This window comes from Calonectris borealis, chromosome 3 (genome assembly GCF_964195595.1).
Source record: "Calonectris borealis chromosome 3, bCalBor7.hap1.2, whole genome shotgun sequence".
Classification (NCBI taxonomy): Eukaryota; Metazoa; Chordata; class Aves; order Procellariiformes; family Procellariidae; genus Calonectris; species Calonectris borealis.
In genome coordinates this window covers 128,176,785-128,199,559 of record NC_134314.1, presented here as the reverse complement: position 1 = coordinate 128,199,559, position 22,775 = coordinate 128,176,785, and the positions used below count along the sequence as shown (strand labels likewise).

The 22,775-nt window shown below is 53.6% G+C and overlaps 1 protein-coding gene across 1 annotated transcript; it reads right to left on the bottom strand.

Moving 5' to 3' along the window:
- Positions 1-15,457: 15,457 nt before the first annotated feature.
- Positions 15,458-17,457, bottom strand: NKX2-2 (NK2 homeobox 2). The gene is made up of 2 exons (XM_075148201.1): positions 16,734-17,457; positions 15,458-16,412 (listed from the first exon to the last, which is right to left on the bottom strand). The coding sequence occupies exons 1-2, from the start codon at positions 16,990-16,992 to the stop codon at positions 15,853-15,855; spliced, it is 819 nt and encodes a 272-aa protein (XP_075004302.1). The 5' UTR covers positions 16,993-17,457; the 3' UTR covers positions 15,458-15,852.
- Positions 17,458-22,775: the final 5,318 nt, after the last annotated feature.

Genomic DNA, 22,775 nt, shown 5'->3' with positions numbered 1-22,775 from the left:
TCCCTTCTTTAAAATAACATTTTAAATTGACCCTTTTTCCTCCCTCAGGAAATAAAGTGCTGGTTGGAAGGACCCATGCAAGAATATCAAGGATAAGAGGTTTTCTAGGAACTTTTCTATCTGCACATAGATGCAATGCCTACCCCAGAGCCGATGTGCAAAGCCCCCGAGGAAGGTGTTGGTGGTCCCACAGGAGAAAGTAGTGGGGTACCTGCCCCACTGTTTCTTTGCACTTACTGTTTGGAGACTGGTTCATCCTCTGTACTTGACCCAACAGGCAGATATGGGTGGACTTCCCCCCCTTTTATCAGAGGTACATCCATGCAACGCAATGGCCAATCCAGTTGTCCAAGCCGGTGATGTGGGTGGGTGAAGAAGCCGAATCCCCATCCATACGGTGCTGAGAGATTGGAGGGGATTGGGTGGGTGCAGCCTCCTGACCCATGGTCCCCTGCTGGGAGTGCAGGTAAAGGAGGGTGGTTACTGTTGCCCACCACTGGAGCCCAGCAATCCTTGAACCCCCCCACGGATCACCCCAGATCTCACAGTAAAGGAAGGGGAACCTGTGTGTAGCACAGAGATGTGCGCAATGTCTCCCAGCCTGTAGTTTTGGAAAGGCTGGACTGTTTTGGCATGTGGCGGGGTTGACTTGCCGCATGGAAAGGTAACGTGTTTATCTTGCAGGAGTCTGCTAGAAGGAGGTCCTGGCCTCTACAGGTGGCTGCAGTCAAAGTCCCAAGCTGGACTTCACATTTGAGGAGCCTCTTTGGTGGAAGGCAGAGCTGATGCGAGGAGTAAGATGCTATCCAAAGTACTCCACAACCGTGCCGCTAGCAGGTATCAGCAGGAGGAGCCTGCCTACAGACCTGCCTTGGCAGGACTCGGAGGGAAGATGCATTCATGCTGCTCGAGACCTGGTGGCAAACACCATGGTTCTCTGGCCAGCACCAGGAGAGGATGATGTGATGCCTTCAAGTGGCACCAGCGTGCTGTCACAGGTAGGTCAGTCGCAGTCGCGTGTGTGTTGTGGTGGTGGGGGAAAGCATCCCGCGAGTGCGCTGTGCTGACATGGTGAGTGCTGCCACCAGGCAGAAGAGAACTGGCTTGAAGGGACATCATGCTAATGGGTGTCTGTCCTCTCCCTTGTGTCACAGCCGTGGGTGGGATCTGCTAATGATGGGTACACAGGTAAAATGACTTTGCGAAAAGCAGGGACATGGATCTCTCGCCCTCAGGTCACGCTGGGTTTGAAGGACCTTGTGAGGATATCTTCGGAAGAACCTCTCGGTTACACGAGTGCCAGCTGGCCATGGGAGGGTTGGTAGCAAGGCAGTCACGCTGGGGAGATGGCTGCAGGGCATCAGTCAGGAGTGGCAGGTAGGATTAACGGGAAGGCACGTTCCCTCTGATTATTTTTTTCGCTCCCGGAGGGGCTGTTGCAATGACTGAATCCTTGTAAATCCAGCTCTGCTGTGTGAATGTCTCTGCTCTTACCCTTTGTAACCTCAACGTGTTGATAGCAGATCTGCAACAAGTACCACTGGAAGTACTTTGTGCTGTAACTGCTGCTATTTCCACTTATTTTACACTTGATTATAAATGATATTGTGGAGTTTTATTGTTGATTTTTTTTTTTTACATCTGTGACTTGTCAGAACTCCTTGTTACATCTCCAAGTGCCAATAAATGCGAAGCCTATATCCATCAGTCACTTCTTGTAGCTTGTCTTCCTTTGAGAGCCTGATTCAGTGTCTCCTGAAGTCAATGTGAGTCTTTCTGTTGATTCCAGTGGATGTCAAGTCAAGCTCTTCTTTAGACTGAGATGGGAGGCACTGTCTTTGAATCAGCTCTGAGTGTCGTACGCCTGGTATGATGGCACCCTTATTCATCTCGGGGCCCCTGAGAGCTGTATTCACAATGACGGTGAAGTCATTCTAAATAAATTCAGATAAACCCTTGTATCGCACCACATCTTATATATTTTGGTTTTGGAGGGGCATAGACAAAACTAGGTTTACTATAACTGCAGGTTACCTCTTTGAGAGCTGTGTATTTTTGTGTAGGCAATCTAGGAGGTGGGAGAAGACTCAAGTGGCATGTATTATTTCTTAAAGACTGATAAGGTCGTTAAGCAGTGTGCAGACTGGGTAGTTGTACGTATTTTTAGTTACTGCACTCTGGTGTTCATTTCCAAAGCTTCATAAAGCAGCACAGTGTTACACTAACACAGCCTATAGCGGAGTTAAGGGTAGCTTTTATCCTCTGATGACTAACATGCTGCAGCCAGATGGAATGGTATAAATCTCTTCTTACACACAACCAAGCCAAAACAAATATTATGCAGTGATTAAGTGGCAACCCAAACAGAAGCAGGCGTCCTGTGGGCTGAAACAGGAAATCTTGGGTTACAAAACTCAAGATATGTTAATTTAATTTGATTATATATTTGATGGCTATCTGAAGTGGCCCATGAATAATTGATGAAAACTAGAAAAGCTGTTGTTTGCCTTTAAAATCAAGCTGAAGAAAGTAGAAACTGAATATTTAGGGACATAATTACTGTTTGCATGAGTCATGTGAGAGGTCCCCACAGCCTACCCGCTGTCCCTGCCTGTGACCAGTAGCAGGAGCTGACGGAAGAGCATACGTGGGATCTCCAGCCTGGCTCCATTAGTGGTTTATCATAATTAAGTAAGGATACTCGCATGCAGTTTAGCCAAGTTCTGTAAGTAACTGACTCTTTCACACTCTTGGGGATGTGTCTGCAGCTTGGGTAACTTGTGAAGCCCCAGTACCTCCTCTTCAGAAGGTAGCACAAACTGCTGATCGGATCCTCCATCCCCTCGCATATGCTCTGAGCAGCCAAGCTAAGGAGATACGACAGCTTTGACGCCTGCAGCGTTGCCGGACTGGAAGCCACGGAGGACTGCATCCTGCCAAAACACTGGTGAACACTTGCGTCCTATCCAGCAAGCTCAGAATAGCCGTTTAATGTGGACAAAAGGCACTTGATAGAGTTGGTTAGCCCCCTCCAGTACCAGTTCTTGGAGAGGGGGAGGAAGCGGGTTTTGTTCATGTTTCTGGCAAGGGGTTACGGTATAGTGCCATTCCCCTCTCTAGTGGGATTGACTAAGATGCTTGTCAAGGAGAGGGCTATTTTTCCTGATTGCTTTTTAGTATGTTCTACAGGCTTTGAGAAAAATGTTTTGAAGGTGGGTATGGGTGTGGGGGTAAACATACACAGATAAGCAACCTTCTCAGGATAAAGATTATCCTGCTCTTGTGATCCCAAGAGACACAGCGAGAGCCACAGTCGCATCAGCACAGCAGCAGGCAAGAAAGCTGCTCTTGAGGGTGAACCCAAGCTCTGCTCTGACATTGCTCTGGAGGAGGAACAGCAAAGTTCTTCAGCTCTTCTGTGGCTGAGATGGAATGGGAGCCTCCTGAAACCCATGTGGGTACCACTCTCTGTATTTACCTGATGTAGCCAGAGTGTGAGCAGAGGATGACGTTGGGACTAAAATTCTCATGCTTTGCATAGCCAAGTGTGTCTTCAGAAGATGCAATGACTTAAACTTTATTGGTGGTGCTACTGAAAACCAGGTCCTTCACATTTCCAAAATCTTTGTTTCGAATATATGCGAAGATCCATTTGTTTCAGTTTCTGGATTATATTAACATCTATCTCACGTGAAACGTGCCCAAATAATGACGGTGTTGAGTGAGAGCTGTGATGGTGGAGCTGCCCTCACCTGATGAACCGTTCTTAGTCTGAGCTGGTCCCGGATCTGCTCCCAGCACCTGCCACCAGCCCGGTGTCCCAGGTGGTTGGTCACCTCCACCACCAGCCCAAAGCTGGCCCCTGGCATCCTGCTGCCCATGGCCAGGCACGTTGCCCCTCTCCAATGAAGGATGTTTGGCAAATGAGTTCCTGACTCACGGTGAGTATGATTTAAGGGTAAGAAGGCAGATCAAACCCAATGGAAAGCTGGAGACATGACAAGGGTCAGATGTCAGCACTTCACCTGAAGAATTGAAGAAAGTGTGGCATATTTTTCTCGCGGTGAAGCTGCGTAGCTCAGCTCAGAGCAAACAGCGTGACCGAAGGCTGCACGTCCTTACTTACCAAGGAGAGCGCTGGAATGAAAGGGGTTACCTGGCAGCGACTTCTTGCTATTGTAAGAGGTAGTAAACAAGATAAAGGTAGAATAGGGAAGATGGGTAAATAGTCATTCTTAAAATAAAATAAACATCAAACTTTTATTTGTCTGGGCCTTTGGAGGAGCGCAGTAACTGAAGGTGCATGGGGAGGGCAGAAAGCATTATTTACTCCAGGAAGCGATCATGAATTATACAGAAGGTTGTCCGGGAGCTCCTCCGGAGCTGTGACCTGTGGTGGTTTGTGAAGGATAGAGCATGTTCGTAGCAGCTCTCAGCTGCTGAAGCAAGTCTTACACCCCACGGGCTCTAATGGAGAGAGGCTGGTTTCCACTAGCTGAAGATCTGACCTCAGCAGTAACTGAGAGGTAGAAAGCAAGTAGATGGAGAACAAACGCCTATCCTTAGCATACTTTAAAGTCCTTAACCTAGATACAAAGCATGGCTATAAATGAAAAGAGAGCCCTAGAATTTTAGTTTAAGTCAAACAAAATTGACTGGTTGTGGAAAAACACTCTTCTCTTGTTTACTGCCAAGCTTCAGCTTTACATTTGAGCTGAAAGGGGGATAAAGTTTAACAGTGATTACTTTTAGGTTCCTATTTAAATACTTGCACAATGGTTTTAGCTGAATGGAAAGTCTAGACTAATATAGGTTTTTTTATGATTGTGGTAAAGAACTGAGGATATGTTGGGCCAGATGGCTTAAAACATGCCACTGAGTTGATTTATGCCTTCACAGATGCTGGGGTGTCTGGAAAAAATATTTTCCAAAGTCTAAGTCTTCCAAAGGCAAAAGCAAGCTTTAATGAGGTTAATAGGTGTCTTCAGACTTTGGTGGCCTTGGGATCAGCAGGAGATGGACCCATACATATCAGTATAGATGGAGCCTGATGTTCATATCCATATGCTGAAGCATTTTCCCAGAGCTGATATGCCACTGCCATAATCCTTTTCTCCTTTAAATCCCTTCTGAAAATCTGTGCTCGCACTGAAGACAATAACGTCGTGATTTTGTGATCATGTGTACCAGCTGGCAGTCACTAATTTGCTACTGATTTGTTCCAGAGTGAGTTTGGACAAACCAAATTTTGACCAGGTTTCTGTCAAATTGGACCACACAGCACTGAGGCTGCAGCTTAATAATTGGGTTATTATTATTATTTACAGGTTGCAACACAAAAGTACTTGGTTCAAGAAGAATGGAGAAGAAGAAAAAATAATCCTGAATGTCCTGGACTGCAAAAAGGCAAAATTACTTTCAATATTACCATTCCTCTGTCGTTTTAATTTTGTAATCCATCTATCTTCATTGATTTATTTTTCCCAAGTCTTTGTATTGGAAGGGGGGGCGCGTGGTTACTGCATATGGGCAATACCCAGCACAAAATGCACAAAGAGTGGTCGGATGCCTGCTGGTACAGACTGGTGACCATACTTCTTCGCTTCTCTTTCCCTCCTCACCTTAATCGGCTTGATTGTTCTTTGTTGACTCTGGGTTGAGTTTTATTTTTGCCTCATTCTGAAACACTTACCTTAGGAGAGCCGAAATACAAAAAGCTGGGGATGTTTCAGTTGGTGTTTTGTCCATAATATGGAGTTTTAAGTGGGCCTCACTTGAGAGGGACAAATCAAGTAGTCTTCTGAAAAATGCAGCAAACAGCTGCTATCCAAAGTCACACTAATGATAACATTGAATTCTCTTTTGTAGTGGATTTTCATCCAGCTGTTACCTAACTCTGAAAGGGACCATCAAAGGCAAGTTCCACATTTATCCATTACTTCAAAAAGCATCGCATAAGCCATGAGTGAGTCTTTCTTTTGACCTTTAAAACCTTTGTCTTTGGAAATCAGTGGTAAGAATTGCATGAACCTCTAATGTATTTTCATCCTGGCCGAAATGCTGCTCTGGCAGGAGTAAATTAATGAGATGTCTAGCACTGCCAGCACCACTTTCCTTGCCTTTCTTAAATGTGTATGTAAATTTGTGCATGTCGCACGTATAAGCGCATATAGATTTAGGTTATTAGTGGTCACGATGGATGAGCGGGTGAAGGCAGCGTCAGTGGTGCAAAGGATCTGTGAGGGTGGAACGGGTGGCAGTGGATGCACACCACCGTTTCCCCCTTTCTCAGCCCATTTGGTGGGTTTGAGGACCCTTTCCCACCTCCTACCCGGGAGGCTGTGCTTGGCTCTCCAGGGGCTTCAGGCCACTGCTGGTGACGCGAGTTGAGCGTGGTGATGCAGGGTGAGGCGACAGTGCTTGCCAGTGTCCTCTTTCCCCTGGCTGTTACACGCACCCAGGAGATGTGCTGAAGGAAGGAGGAGACTCAGCTCTGCAGGACTTGGGCTGGTTTCTGGCAGAGCCAGGGCTTCCCCCAAACATCTCTAACAGTTTACTGGAAGGTGCTGAAGTTGTGGTTACCTGGCACGCACGTGTAAGCGGTGTGCAAGAGGGGAAGGGCTGGTGTGATACTCCCTTGAGATGGGCTCTGTGGCAACCTCCAAAATCACCAGGAGTTCCCTTTCCTTCCTCGCCCATCGTCATGGTACTTGAGTGTGAAAGTGATGGGTCTGACATGTAGCCGCTGCCTCTCTCCGCCTGGGAGGAAGGCAGTCTGGGGGTTCCAAAAATCTTTGGGTGTACATGGCGCATGCTGAGCTCTGCGTACGTCTCGGCAAAGGCAGTGTCTCATCTCGCTTCTAGGGCAAAGTAAGGTCAGGTTAGAAGTCACTTGTTTTCTATATAAATGGGTCTTCTAGGGTCACTCTGTGGGCTGTGATTTACACCCAGTTCGGTCAAGGGGACTGCAATATACTTCTAACTGGGCTGTTATGGCTGTTGCTGGCTTGTGTGAATATACCTGGGGAAAAAAACTCAAGGGTGGCTTTGCTGCAGCTTCATTTGAAAGCACATGTTTCAGGATGATTCCTGCCATATTTTCTCAACTGAGCATATTTCTGCTTGTGCTTAGGTTGTGGAAGGAAAGCTGTGCCACGGACCGGACTTTCTCAACCGCTGGAGCGATTACGGAAGCAGAAGCCTTAAGGGGAAGAAGAGGAAGAAGCAAACCCAAAGGCCGCTGCAGGACATGAGCTTCCTTATCTGACAAGTGGGGGAGCGGTCACTGCAGGTGCAGCGGGGAGCCACGCGCCCCGACACCACGGGACTGCTGGGAGTGGGTCTGGTCTGTGCCCAGGCAGCAGTGAGACGTTTTTAAAGAGGGTATCTCTCCCGTTGCGTGCATCGCAGGTGCCTCTTGTGTCCCACAGCCTCGCTGTTGCATCCCCTGGTTTGCAGTGTTCCCTGGCTCTGCGCTCCCCTGGGAGCAGCACCGCACCGTACCCCTTTGGCTGGCTGAACGCGGAGCAGGGCAGGTCATAACTCCACCAAAGAGGGTCAGGAACTTGTTTTTTTACCCTGTGAGATATGGTGCCAAGTCCTTCTGCGTGGTATAGCAGGGATGAAGGCTGGGCTGAGCCTTGGATAGAGGATACGAGGGACTTAAGGCCGTTTTTATCAAAAGTATATTGAAGCTGAATTACTTGGTCTGATCTTGGGTAACAAATCATGTGTGTGTTTATCTTTTTTAGGAGTCAGTGACTTTCAGGTTTTTGCAGGACAGCTTTAACTGAAGAGGGGGGGAAAATGTCTGAATAAGAAAATAGCTGGGAAGCTCCACGACAGGAGCTTTTTTTTTTACAGTCTTGGACAACAGGAGATGAACTCTTTTCTTGCAAAAGACTCTTTCCTGGAAGATGTGTACAACGCATCCCGAAGGTCATGGGGAGAGAGAAGCTCTCCTGTGCGCTGTTTGCAACCTGCGCGTCTCCACCAGCCTTGGTCAGCGCTCACGTCGACAGTGTGAGGGGCTGGGGACACAGCCCCTGCCGCGACACCACGCTCCGGGAACCCGGGGAAGAGGCAGGGACTTTCTTGGCAGTTTGGTGCTGTAGAGACACTGTTCCAAGGAACGATCACCGGTACCGCTTAGTTTACTAGTACAGATACAAGCGTAGATGCTGAAAGGATCCCGTGCTTTAAGTTCCCCAAGCCTCCCCCATCCTATGTATTCCATGTGGTCAGAGTGGGTTTTGCTATGTTAAGATGCTTGAATTCTTTGTATGTTTGTTTCTCAGAGTTAGATTGGTATACTTTTGGTTTGTGGTGTTTGCACTAAAAAAAATAATAATAATCAGAATAGACATACACTGATTTCTTTCAACTGTTCTTTCCTCAAATAGTTGACCTGTTTGACCAGACCGAGCTGTGGTGGTGATAATATGATTTTACACAATTTATTCTGAGCAGCTTTGCTTGCAGTTTTTATCTCATGGATAATTTTCTTCCTGAAATGGTGCTAAACCCCATGAAATCCGGCAGATCTCTATGCAGAATCAAGAGGACTCTGTTTAAGTGAATCTGTGACAATTCAAGGCAAGTTTCTCTGGGCCATTGGATTTTTTACATCACGTTTTGAATGTTTTCTATTGATAGCATTGACATGATTTCTAGCAGTTAAATCCCAAATATGTAAGTGGAACTAGGGCCTATTATATGCACCCCACTTACCTCAAACTGCTCAAACCGTATTTGTGTAAAACAATAAAATATGTTAAACATTAAAACAGAGATGTGAGAACTCATGTTTTAAATTATTTTTTGCCTGATGTGTAAAACCTTTTTTTAAAGAATTTATTGTCGGATTTGCATGCCGGTATGGTCCTGTGGCACCTCGAGGGGTACTGCACACTGATGCTCGCTTTTATCCGTGGGACAGACTTGCGGAGCGCCGTGGAGTATGTGGAAGGAAGGATGCTGCACCCAAACTATAACCCACTCTTCAGGCTTAAATCCTTTGTTTTCCAACCAAACACTTGCCCTTTGCACCTGGAGCACCCCAGGATCTCTGAACCTGCTGGTCTTTCAAATGTTTTGGAGGGACCAAGCTGTCCCAGCCATGGGTATGGCCAGGAACGGAGGGAGGAGGGGGGCTGCTGCCTGAAAGGGCCATGGGGTGTGGGGGGACACACACACCAAAGCGGGGGTCCCTCCTGTCCAACCCCCTGGGCCAGCTGGTGTGGGCAGCATGAAGAAACCTGGGGCGGTGAGCTGGTGCTGGAAGCTGCCTCTGAAGCCTTTTGTGTTGGGAAGTGAGGTGACAGCCCCCCCCCTCAGGTAAGGTCTGAGCACCCAGGGGTGGCAGAAGAACAAATGCTGGAGTGTCACCCCAGGTGGGTGACGGCTGCCAGGCCAGCTTGTCTGCAAGGCCACAGCCCCGGCTGGGCAAGGTGGGAGCAACACTGCGTGGGGAGGGATGGTGGGTGGGTGCACCTCCGAGGCATGGCTGGCCAGTGAGGTCTTCACCCCGCTGTCCCCAGCCAGCGGGCACTATTGTGTTTGTTTCTAGGTGTTCTTGTATACATGTGTCTGTATATACATGAAAAAATGAAAAGAGACAGAATTGTTGGCTCTTTATATGTAGAAGTATCATTAGTTAGCAGTTTTGCAAAACCCAGCAAATTTACCATCACTGGATGGTGAATCTGCTAAATGAAAGTCTTGCTGTTTACTGAATTAAAATGCAAAATTTAGCGATGCATCACCTGGTGAGAAATAGAAAGCACAGAATGGATGACCCTGCGAAGAAAATCTCATCTTTCTGGGGCTGGAAATGGGTTATCTCCTGGGGAAGAAATGGAGATACCTGTTTTGGAGAGTGCTGGTCATGCTCCACCCCAGAGAGAACGGCAGAGCAACCCTGGCTGTGCCCCAGCGGGGCTGTAACATGGAGGTGAGCGGTGCCAAGCCTTGTCCTGGCAGTTTAAGTGAGGGCTGTATCTGTTTCTCCTGAAGCATTTCCTAATGGGGTCAACCTGGGGAGGTCACGGTAAGGAAAGGTGAGCATGCAACACTGCTCTCAGGATTGAGGGTAGACCTTTCCTAGAATTGCAATTTTTTTGTTGTTGTTGTTACAAAGTGTCCTAACTTGCTTGCTATGAGCTTTAACCTGCTGCTCAGATACTTTCAAAGGCCAGAAGTGGGGACAAAACCATAGCTTGGATTCTTGTTTTTGATACAAAATGTGAGTATTGACATTCTTTTAAAGCTTGTTTTGGCTAACACAATATGCTGAATAGCACAGGAAGGAAGAAAACACAGCTGAGCGTCCCTGTGGCTACTGCACAGTGTGGTGGGCTATCTGCTGGTGGTGGGGAGACTTGGTAAAGGCACAGCAAGGGGAGCCAGTGGCTACTGTTTATTTGGCCTTTCCCAAAGCACTTCTGAGTTGGGTCATTCAAGAAAAGGGATGCCCTTAAGCACCTACCTGCCATGCTTAGATGCCTCAATGCCTTTGAGTGTGCGAGCCGTAAGTTGCATTCGAAAGCAGCAAGGCAGCTGCAGCCATCCCCGAGGCTGCCGACATTCTGACTTCATGCAGGGGTGACGAGAGGTGGAGTGCTGGGAGGAAGCTGTGCATGCGCTGTCACTTCATCTTCAGTTCTCTGAAATGCTGCGATATCCTCGTTGGTTTGTTCTTCTGGTGTGGTTGATACTCATAATTATATGAAATGGGTGAATGCTTTGCGCCAAACCCTGCCTAGGACTTGGAGAGGCAGTGTTTGGCGAAAAGATGGGTTCTTAAGTCTTGAGGGTCTGCTTGACCCCTGGGGCTGGTGGGGGCAGAAGGGGCAGCAGTACCACTGGTGTGCATGGCAGGAGTGCACACTTCTATGGTGTCTTGCCCCACGTAAGGATTACGGGACAGATCTTTTCACACCTATGAGCTCTGCTCTGTATTTCAAAGCGATTTCCTAAAGCAAGGCGAGGCAGGGCGCTGGCGGGATCCTTCCCATTAACCCCTGGAGTGCTCTCCCTCCCTCCATCCATCCATTCCCCTGGTCCATCCGTCCTACCCCTGCCGCTGCCGTGTCACCGGGGGGCTGCGAGGGCCTCTTCCCCGGGGCTGACGCTGTGAGCAGGCTCCCGGCCGCCATCGGGACCCCTCCGGGGACGGGAGGGGGGGGTCCCGGGGGCGGCCCCGACGGCGCGTCCCTTATCCGACAGCGCCGCCGTGCGGCCGCCCGACGGGCGGGGGTCGGGGGCCGGTGCCCACCGCCTCGCCTCCCCCGGGTTCCCCCCCCCTCCGCTCCGGTCCCGGCCCCGGGGGAGCGCGGAGGGGCAGCGAGCCGCCGCCCCCTCCTCCGCCGGGCTGCGCGGGGCTCTGCTGCCGCCCTGCGGCCGCCCGCCCGGGGGGGATCATATCAAATAAATCCCTCCCGCTGCAGAAAGCAATAAACCCTTAAACTGTTTCCTTTTCGGGGAGATAGCGGCCTGTCGCTTGGCTGGGGGGGGGCTGCTGCGGGGGTTTGTTTGCAGATGCGGGGGTAACGGGAGGTGATGCGGGGAGAGCACCGCCCTGCTGAAATACCGCCCAGGGCATCTCGCTGCAGCCGCACCGGGCACGCCGGGAGGGGCGGCCCCCTGTGTGTCCCCCCCCCCGCAGCCCTTCCCCACCGGCCCCTTAATAAACACCGCCGAGAATTGCCCTTATACTTTGTAAATATTGGATTAGCTTTTCATTGACCGGCTCTCTTGAAAAGACCCGAAAAATCCACACCGGTTCCAAACTAAGCCAAACAGTCAATAGGTGACGAAAGTAAGTTATTTCCAGGGCTTAAGGGGGCTTCCAGCTCATTATCAGGTTATCTCAGGCGCCTAAACAGTTTCTTCCCTACAAGAGGGTGGAGGAAGGAGACAGGGGGAAAAAAATGGGGGGTGGGTGGGAAGGAAAGGGAGTGGAGCTCGGGGAGCGGGCTAAGAGGGGCCTGAGGCCCGGGCTCAGCTTCTCACCCGCCCGGTTGTGCCCCAAATCGCGACCCGCAGAGCGTGTCGCCATCCAAACCCGGCGGGCGACTCTCGCGGCGCCCGGGGCGGAGGAGAGGGGCGCATCGGTGGTGGGGGGGTGCATCTGCAGCGGGGCAAACTGGGGGGCTGCTGCCAAAACTGCAGGCAGGAGGAGTGTGGGGGGGCGGAGGTGCCGGACCCCCAGGTGAAGTCTCATCTCTGCGCTGCGGGCCCGCTCCCACGCCAAATCAACTCCAGGTCACGCCAACGCCCCCGCGCAGCTCTGCGCATCCCCTCTGCCTGGGGTGCTGAAAATGCCAAGGATGGTTCGTTTGCAGGGTTTCCCCCCCTTTTTTTCCTTTTCCTTTTTTTTCTTTTTCCTTTTTTTTCTTTTTCTTTTTTCTTTCTTTTTTCTTTCTCTTTTTCTTTTTCGTTTTTCTTTTTCTTTTTCTTTTTTCCTCTTTTTCTGTTTTTTTTTGTTTTTTCTTTTTCTGTTTTTTTCTTTTTCTTTTTTCTTTTTTCTTTTTTTTCTTTTTTTTCTTTTTTCTTTTTTCATTTTCTTTTTCTTTTTTTTTTTAATTTTCTTTTTTCTTTTTTAAAAAATTTCTTTTTCTTTTCTTCTTTTTTTTTTTTAATTTATTTTGGCCTCCCTTTCTCTTCCTCTCTCTCTCTCCTCCCTTCTGATGGCCTGCCTTGCACAACGAGGAGCTACGACAAGAAAGAGCCGTTTCTCCGGGGGAGAAGCGGGACGTGCCAGCCCGCCCCGCGGTACGGCCGGGCCGCGCAGGGAGGCAGCCTGCATAACATTACCGGCCCTGAATGCAGCCTTGTTCTGCTGCCCGCCGCAGCCTCCGCGCAGCGCAGGCAGTGCAGGCAGCGCGGGCAGAGCAGGCAGCGCGGGCAGCGGAGCTCCGCTGGCGGGGTGGAGGCACAGGAGCGGGCATCGCCTTGTGTTTTACGGGGGAGATGCGCTTGGGTCTTTGGGGGGGGGAGGTCTAATTTCCTGTGAAATGAGAGAGAAACTTGTCAGCGGGAACTGGGAGAAGAGGAGGGCCTCTGTTAGTCTTCAAAGAGAGAGGGAGAGAGAGGAGAGAGGGAGAGAAAGAGAGAGGGATTCTTTTTCCTTGTTCCCCCCCCCTTTTTTTTTTTTCCAGAATAGATATAGCACGAATTTTTAATTCGTCTTCCTTTCACAGACAACAATGCTGGTTTTGAAAGCTGGGCACAATTTGGGTTTTGTGAGGGGTCCTCCGGCCCAGCTGGCCATATGGGATACAACATGTAGAACATGCCTAACAATGAGCACGAGTGACAGCCCTAACAAAACGCAAAGGACACTGCTCCCTGACTCCGAGATGGACTGCCTCCCATAAATGAATTGAATGGCCCTAAAAAGGAGGGGGGGGGAAGACACAGGGAGGGCCCCCCCAAACTGTCTCTCCTTTTTTCCTCTCCCCGGCCCGGCCCAGCCCTGGCTGCCTTTGCCTCCGTCTCTTTAATATGCACGCCTCTAACATGCTCACCTCCCTGCCTCCCCCATTGTGCTGTTTTGTGAAGTCTACTGTATATTGTGCAAAGATAGACTGCTCGGAGCTGGCCCGGCAGCATGGGAGATATAAGGCCACGGAGGTTAGGGCCACACAACTGGTTTTATAGACTTAGCAGAGCCTGGGGAGAAAAAAAAAAAAAGAAGAAAAAAGTGACAATTTTCCTTCTCTCCCGCTCCTGGCTCGCACGCTGAGGCTGGAGAGGGGAAAAGCTGCACATGTTCGTGTACCCCGCGCAGCTGGGCGCGGGTCCGGGACCCCAGCCGAGCCTCCCCGGGCTGGAGAGCCGGCTCCTCCGCTCGCTTGGCTGGCTCTCCCCCGCTGCATCAGCCGCGGCTACTCCGCCGCCTTGCTCCGCCGGTGCGCAGGCGGGTTGCCGACGCGAAGCCGAGCAGCTCCCCGGCCTCGGGTGGTTCGGACAAGGGCTCACCCGGCGGGGAGGCGGGGGGAAGGAGGAACAAGAAAAGAGGAAAGGGGGGGGGGGGGGGGGGGGAAAGAGGAAAAGGAAAAAAAAAAACAGCCCGAGCGCGGAGGCTGTGCCTGGGCTTGGTGGCGGCGGAGGGGCGCAGGGGCTGGGGTGCTGGGGTGCTGCGGGCCGGTACCGGGCATCTTTTTGCTTTGGGCGTTGAACTGATCCGGCTCGGCTCGGCCCCGCTCAGCCCCGGCCGGACGGGGCGGGCGCTGCCCCGGCCCCATCACACCGGACAAGCCTTTTTTTCTTTCTTTTTTAAGAACATTTACCATCCTAAAAAGGCAGGGGAGGGCGGGGGAGCGCAGAGCTGCCCCGGCTGTGCCCAAACCCGCTCCGAGCCGGGGGCTGCGCCTGCCCGAAACCGGCCGTAACTTCACCGGGGCTGGGCTCGGTCCCCGTTTCACCCCGGTTGAGCCGCCCAGCTCCGCCTCGCCTCTCTCTTCTCCTTATCCCCCTCCTCCGGTTTTTTTTTGCGGGGTGCCCCAGGTGTTAACCCTTTCCCCCGACCTGCCTGAGCGGCCGGCGCATCCCCGAGGGCTGAACCCGAAGTTTGCGCGCTCCCCCCCCCCCGTGCAAACGGCCCCCGGCCCGGGGGGGGACATCGAGGTGAAGCTGATATCCAAAACTCCGCAGCCGGGGGATCCCGGTTGCACGGGGAGCACTGAGGGGGTATAAAAGCACAATCACAGATAGAAAATAATTCTCTCCCCCGCCCCGTTTTTCTCCAGCTCCGGGTGTTGCGGTGGAGCCGGGCTGAAGCCGGCTGCCCCGAAAAAAGCCGCTTTCCCCCGAAAAAAAAAAAAAAACTTTCGGGGGCGGCGGGGCGTGGGGTGGCCCGTGGGGCGGCGGGGCGTGGGGGGGCCCGTGGGGCCCTGCTCGGCTGTGTCTCCCCGCGGGGGCCCCACGCCGGGCTGAGCCCGGCCCAAACGCCGCGGGGGGATGCGGGGAGGCAGCCGCAGGCGCCGGCCGCGCCGAGAAGTCGAACAAAAACGGTCCGTCGTTCTTCTCGGTTCCTTCTCTTATTTTTTTCTTAAAACACAGCTTTTTTTAAATTTTAAATTAAAATATCGAAAGCCGGGGTTTGTGCACAATGAGCCCTCTTTCCCGCGGCGGTGAGCGGAGGGGCTTTAATCTGCGGTTCTTTTTCCTCTGCTCATGGTTACTCGGGAATAGTTGTGCGTAAACCCCAAATAAGATAAAACAAAATGAAAGCCCTGGCTGCTACTCACGGCAGCAATAATCACAACGAGATATAAAAATACGCCCGCTAATAGTTGTCGGGGGTTACAGGCGGCCGAAAATTGTCCTGGAAGGGGAGCAATGGAGATCGGCGCGTCGGGGTGCCCCGCACGGCGTTACGGCGGCCGCAGGAGCAAAAAAACCACAAAACCACAGGAGCAGCGGGGGGGTTTTATTCTTTATTTTTTTTTTTAATTGTGACGATCCCCCCCCCTTTTATTTTAGTTGTAGGTAGACAGGACCACTCTGAATGGCGCAAAAATTTCTGTAAACAATGACGCACAAAAACACCTCCCCTCCCTTCCCCCCGCCTCCCCCCGAAATGAAACCGAGCCCCCCCAAAAAAATGGAGGGGAAAAGAAACGGGAGAGGGAAAAAAAACATAATAATAATAATAATAGCAATAATAATAATAATAATAATAGCGTTTCCCTCTCCATTCCTTCCCCCGCAGTTTTGATTTTATTTTCGGAGCATCAGTCTGTCTCTTTCTCTCTCTCTCTATTATTTTTGCTTTTCCTCCTTTTTTTTTGTGTGTGGGGGTGTGTGTGGGCAGTGTGTGCGTGTGTGCGCGCTCCCCTCCGGCGTTCACCAAGTCCATTGCTGAGCCTGTACCAAATGGTGTGCTGTGGGGTACTGGGGGTTGCTGGTAGCGCTGTACTGGGCGTTGTATTGCATATGCTGTAGAGACTGGGCGCTATAGGCGGAGAAGGGGATTCCCGTCTGGAAAGTCGCGGCTGCCAAGTCCTGAGCTTTGAGCGTGTGGCAGGGCTTGCCGTCCCTGACTAAGACCGGCACGGCCACCCGCCGCGGGGAGGGAAGAGGAGTCACTTCCATACCTTTCTCGGCCCGGGCCCGCTTCATCTTGTAGCGGTGGTTCTGGAACCAGATCTTCACCTGGGTGGGGGTGAGGCGGATCAGGCTGGCCAGGTGCTCCCGCTCCGGCGCCGACAGGTACCGCTGCTGCCGGAACCGCCGCTCCAGCTCGTAGGTCTGCGCCTTGGAGAAGAGCACCCTCCTCTTCCTCTTCTTCCCCGCGTCCCCGCCGCCCGCCGCTTCCTTCTCGTTGTCGGGTGACTCGTCGGCCGACGGCTCCGGCGATTTGGCGGAGGGGTCCTGGCCGCCGCCGCCGGCCGTCAGCCCGTGCACTGCGGAGAGTCCGGCCGAGAGCCCCCCGTTAGCGACGAGGGGGGGTGGGCTCCGCGCTGCGCGACCCCCGCATCCCCCTCGCCGCCCCCCGCATCACCCTCGCCGCATCCCGCATCCCTCCCGCCCGGCCGGCCGGCTCTCCCCCGCCGCGGGGAGGGGGGGGATGGGGGCACAGGCCGGGGCTTAGCCAGCCGTGGGGAGCGGCAACCCCCCCCCCCTCCCCCCCCACTCCGCGCCCCGCCGCCGGGGGAAGCCCCCACGGGCGTGGGGCAGCGCGGCGCTGCTCCGTCCCCGTCCCCGCCGCCCCGCGCGGTACTCACGGGAGTACTGGATGCCCTCGGCGCTCGCCAGCCAACGCGTGTAGGGATTATCGCTATTATCATAGAAAGGGTTCTTCAAAGGCAGCGTCTGAACAGTGTCCAAGGGGGTTTGTCCCAAAACTCCCGCTTTCTTGGCCGGCTCCGGCGCCTCGCTCTCTTCCTCGCCGCCCTCCGCGGCGGAGCCGTCCTCATCGTTGGTGTCGGGGAGGTCCAAAATGTCCTTCACCGAAAAGCCCGTCTTTGTGTTGGTCAGAGACATGTTCCGGCCAAATTTAGGCTGGAAAGTTGGAGGAGCGGCTTCGCCGATCCGCCGTGTCACGGGCGCACACGCACACGCGGAACGGCGACAACACCAGCGCACACGCACACGGCAGCCGGGGGAGGAGGCTGCGGGGCGGCGGCACGCGTGGAGGAGGGAAAAAAAAAATAGAATAATATAGATATATAGAAAAATAACCGAAGGGTTTTGTGCAAAAGAAGAAGCGGAGCCGCGGCCGCAGCGGTGGATCTCTGCGGTGGTGATTTCTACGGGCTTGTTCTGCCACGGGGGAAATTCGGAGAGCGGGAGCAGCAGCTGGCTTCGGAAATAGTTTGTAACTCCAGGGGAAAGGGAGAAAGACACGCCAAGGAAAAAAAAAAAAAAAAAAAAGAAAGGAAAAAAAAAAAGATCACTTCTGGATCTTACTTAAACACCCCGAACCCGTGCCTGCCGCTTGAAAAAACCGAGCCATTGCTGGAGCGAACAGTCCATATAAGGCTGGTCCCCACACATGAACCTGCCGAGAGGAGGGAGAAAAAAAATACATTAAACCCGGGAAAGGTTGGCCACGTGTGGGCGGGTCTTGGAAGTCAAGTGGATGAAGACAGTGTTTGCAGATGTGAAATTGCGGGTTTTGGGCGAGCTCCGAGCTTCCACCATTGGTGATGAGTGGTATAACGTGTCAGTTAATTACCGGCGTGGGGAGGGCCCTTCCGCGTGTGTGTGTGTGTCAGCGAGAGAGGGAGGGTGTGATTTTCCTTTTTTTTAAACGCAGTATTTACATACAAAGAGCCTCGCACACCAGCCCGATATTCCGCACACTCCAAAGTGTGTTTTCCACCGATTGCCTTGAAAAGCCGTGAGGAAAAAAAACCGCAAACCTGGGGGGGGGTGTGGGGGTGATAGGGAGCGAGAGAGGCTGCGTGCGCGGTTTCCCACCCCTCCCGCGCAGCCTGCGCGCCCACGCAAACCCGCGGGCAGCGTTTTTTTGCGCGGGGACGCGCTCAAAGCCCCGCGCGGGACCGAAGCGAGAGGCGGCTCAGATGGCAAGAGACCAACTTATCTAAACCGCCTAGGTCAATATTTTGGTTGAGGCTTAGGGATGAACGCTGGAAATTAAACAGCAAGTAATTGATTCTAGTTTGCTCCGAAATTAACCGAACTGGCAAAATGCGATCGTCAGTCACGACCCGGCGAGATCCGGGAGGTGATTACTTGGGGGGGGGGGGCTTTATTTGAAGAGGTCTCGTTGATTTTGCCTCCTTCTTCCAGGGGAATAAAACCCAGCCCGTTTGGTTAATTTAATGGCTGGAGCCCAATGGACTTTCAACTATGGCTGCATTAATTTTTTCCTTTTCTTTTTTTTTTTTTCCTTTTTTTTTGAGGACCTGGGGAAGGAGGGGGATAAAGAAGGGGTTGCTTTCCAAAAGGGCGTTTTGGAAGGCCGGGTCTCCAGGTGTCACACAGGGACCCACGCACACACACGGCGTCGGCAGCCGCGGAGCCCCACAGCATCCCCGGCCGCGGGTCCCGGCAGAGCGGCGAGGAGCGGAGCAGCGCTGCGCGGCCTCGGAGGCTCCCCCTGCCCGGCGCGGGGCTGCAGACCGCCCCCCTCCCCAGCTTCTTCCCTCTCTGTCTGTCTGCCACCAACTTTTATGTTCATTTTCCTCCTTCCTCCCTTTTCCTGCATCCACCGCGGACCCTTGGCCGTGCGCACCCTCGCCGGGCACGGCCCGGACCTTCCCCTTTCCTTCCCCTTCCCTTCCCCTTCCAATTCCCCTTCCCCTTCCTCTTCCCCTTCCCCTTCCTTTTCCCCTATGCCTTTCCCTTCCCCTATCCCTTCCCTTTTCCTTCCCCTTCCCCTTCCCCGAACCGCCCCGCAGCCGGACCCCGGCCCGGGACGGGCTTGTGCGCGGGGATGATGGCGGTGTGCGGGGAGGGGGGGTGTACAATCTGGAAAGGGGCTTCTCACCACCACCTTTATTTCTGGGAAAGAAAAGTTGACCGAGTTTCTCTTCCAGGAGCAGGGAGCGGGAATGGGGCTGCTGGTGGTGGGAAGAGGAGGAAGAGGGTCCCTCGGACATCCTCCTATTTGCCCAATGTACTCGCACCTTCCCCTCCTCTCCCGCCCCGCTCCCCCCATCTTTCCTCCCCCAGCCCCCAGCCCCCAGCCTGCCTCCCATAAAGTATGTGATGTGGCTGACAATGCCCAGGGATTTTCCCCCCCCCCCTTTTTTTTTTTTTCCTTAAGCGAGCCCCTGAGCACATCCTGGGTGGTCGGACCCGCGCAAACACAAATACAACCCTATGGCTAAGCTGGAGACAATGTCCGCAATGTAGACAAATGTCCGGCTTCTGTTGGAACCCTTTGTCTCGGCGCAGTTTTTGCATTTATTTCAGTGGCGAAATAATACGTGATTGACGCCCTCTTTCAGTGTGTCCTAACTGTTGGGAATAAATCTGAGGTTGTTCCTAGTTGTCATGGTATTCAACCGCACTCAATGGCTATCTCTTCATCCATTTCGGAGTCCTTCCTCGATATCGAGGGAACCCCTCGAGCGGGCGCTGCCCCCCCTCCGCGTCCCTTTCCCCGGGGGGAGGGGCTGGGGGCACGCACCAGACACGGAGCTTTAATTTTCAGCAAATCTCGGGCTTATCGATCGATTTGTTCCCCCCACCCCGGCTCGATCTGCCCGGAGCGGGGGAGGTGGCGGCGTTTTAATTCCTTCCCTCCGTGGCAAGCCAGGGGGAAAAAAAAATAGCCGTAATAACGGTGACAATCGCGACAGCGGCAGGACGACGGTACAACGTCCCGAATTAAAGAACCCCGGCAGAAGCCAGGCCGGGGAGGGACCAGCAGAGCATCGCCGGGGCGGCGGGGCGGGCGGCCCCTCTCCTTGGGCAGCTCCGCTCCTCGGGCCGGGGTGAAGAACCAGGCTTTACATAGTAGTAGTAATAATAATAATAATAATAATAATAATAATAATAATAATCCACCCACCCAAACAGAGGCGGAAATGCCACGACTCGGATAGAGCGTCCTGCAAACCCCTCGCGACGTGGGGCCCGACAGCGGCGGGAGCGGGTGATGCCCACGGGAGGCGGCCGGGCCGTTCAGCCGCGTGAAGGAGGAAACGGCCCCGGGGGTCTCTGCGGGTCGGCCCGGCCCGGCCCCGCACGGGGGGGCTTTGGTCGGGCCCCGGCTCCACCTGGGAGGTAAAGGTTTTCCCAGGCCCGGACCCGGGGGGGGGTTCCCAAGCGCGGGCAACGCTGCGGGGCGAGGCCGCTCTCCCTCCGCACCGAGCGAGCGGCCCGGGACGCCGTGACGTCACCGGCGGGGAGTGACGTGACAGCCGCTCGGGCCTTTTGACGTCAGGAAGGGTCGCAGGGCCGGGACACAACCCCGCGCCGTCCGTGCCCGGAGCCGCACTGCGTGGGGCGGAAAAACCCGACGGCAGGTCGGTGGCTATCGCGACAGCGCCGGGGGGTGCTCCCGCCACCCTTCGCGCCTTTCCCCCGCTGCGTCCCCCTCCCAGCACCCCGCTGGGAGCCCACCGGCCGCGCTGCCCGCACCCACGCGCGGGACCAGCCGAGTGGGGGAGATGCTCCAGCGCTACGGCGAGGGGATGCCACGACGGGGGGGGGGCCGCAGAGGCTGGGGGGGGGGCCACAGAGCCTGGGGGGGACCCTCCCAGGCCGCTCTCCCGGGGGCTCGCCCCGGCGGGGTTGTTTGCACAAGCCCACGGGAGGCCGGCGGCGCGGTGCGTGTACACAGGCCGAGTGGCTGCACTTGAGGACAAGTGCCTCTGCCAGCGGGGGAGTGTTTACCTGTTTACTTTCACAGGTAGCTCAAACACCCGCCATTCCCCTCCGCTCCCTCTCCGCTGTTTCCCCCCCCCCTCCCCGAGCTGCGTGGGGAGCGGCCCCCCCCCCCCCAAGTGTTGATTTTAGCGGCATTAAAGCTGGTTGTCCTGGTTTTTTTTTTTTTTAAGAGGGGGGAAGAGACACTCGGCGGGGGTAAGAGAGGGAAAGATCCCTTCTGAGCGGCTTTCCGCGGCTGCGGTGCTCGGGGAGGCAGCGGCGTGTGCGGGGCGCGGGTCGGCCGCGGTCACGCGTGGCGGAGGCGGCCCGGCCCCGCACAGCAAGCAGGCGACCTGGGGAGCGGGGGGCAGCCCCTGCGGCTCGGGCGGGCAGGCGGAGTGGGGTTTCGCCACGCCACGGGCGGCCCGTGGGTCGTGTTTTTAGGCGGCGAGGTGCCTTCCCTTGCTTCATGGCGTTTCTCCTCTGGCCCTCTCCCCGGGAAGCGCCGGGTCTCTCCCTCTGCTTTAAGCCACCGACTCCCCTTCCCTTCTCTGTCGAGCGATATCATAGACATATATTATATATAATGATATAATATATATATAAAAAAATGAATGAAAGGGTGTTTGGCAGGAGTCTTCCGCTCTTCCTCCCCTCCCGGTGCGGTTCTCTCGCACTGACCTGTAACCCATCCCCGCATCGCATCTCCGATAACAGCCGTCAAGTGGATTAGTTTATTGTTTGATTAGACCAAAGGTGCGAGCTATTGTTTTCCTTCACTCCAGACCACAAATAAACAAACAAAAAGGACTGCACCTCGCCGTTCGGCACGGATTAGCGAAGCCCACACAAAGCCTTTGTTAGCGGGACAGGTTTATTTTATCTCTTAGAATGAGCTACACTTGAAATAAATAGGGAAAGGGAAGCGCAGCCCATGTCGCTCCTGATAATTGTTATTAGGAGCTTCACCTCCGGAGCATCCCCGGTAAGCAACACCCTCTTTGTTTTAAAGTGTGGTGGGGAAGGGAGAATCGCGTCTTTACAGAAGACATCTTTTGTTGCTGATAAAAATACAAAACAAAACAAAAAAACCCCAAAACCTATCGCTCCTAAATATACCCTCCGAGAGCCCCGCACAGAGGGTTTTAAATTGCGTTTTCCAGGGATAACGCGGCAGCTCGGCAGAGATGCTGCCGGCTCGGCGGCGGCTCCGGCTCGCAGGGGACGCGGCCACGCCAGGCCGTGGGAAAGGGAGCGGGGACGGGGCACCCACGCCACCGGGTTACCTTGCGCGCCGGCATCCTGGCCGCGGGAGGGAGGGAGTGTAAAAAAAATCGTATTTCCTGAAATCAGGGGGAACCAGAGCCCTCTGAATCCTCCGTCGCTTTCAAGAACTTAATTGTAACGTGCGGGGCTCGGAGTTTCTGCGGGGTGAAATTCCCTTCTGTGTTCACGGCTGGAAAAATGGCATTAACAAAGGCGTTAAGGATGTTTTTGGGGGAAAAGAAAAAAAAAAAGGGAGGGGGGGAAGGGGGAAGATTCCCCCGCACACGGAAACGAAGCCGGCACCAGCCTTCCCAATCGAGACTCAAGAGAAAGCCCCTGCCACCCCCCAAAATCCCGGCGCCGGCCTGCCTTTCTCCCGGAGACAATTAAATCTTCTCCAGGACATAGGAATCTAAATGAGCTTTCCTATTCTCACGATTACTCTATCTCCTTCCCCCCGAAGCTTCAAAGACGGAGAAATCCTTCCAATTCACCGATATTACTTATAAATTTGTAGATCTAGATCAAGCCTGCCCTCCAACCAACCTCCCGAGGTGGTGAATTGTAATAGAAATTGGGATTTTCCCCCTCCTCCCTGGGGGCTAGCGGGGTTATGTCAGAGCCGGAGGGCACATGTTAGGGCTTTGATAAATGCACTTTAATGAGATCTTTGAAAATATTGCCAATAGTGGCGGAGGCAGTTTGTTACGGCCATG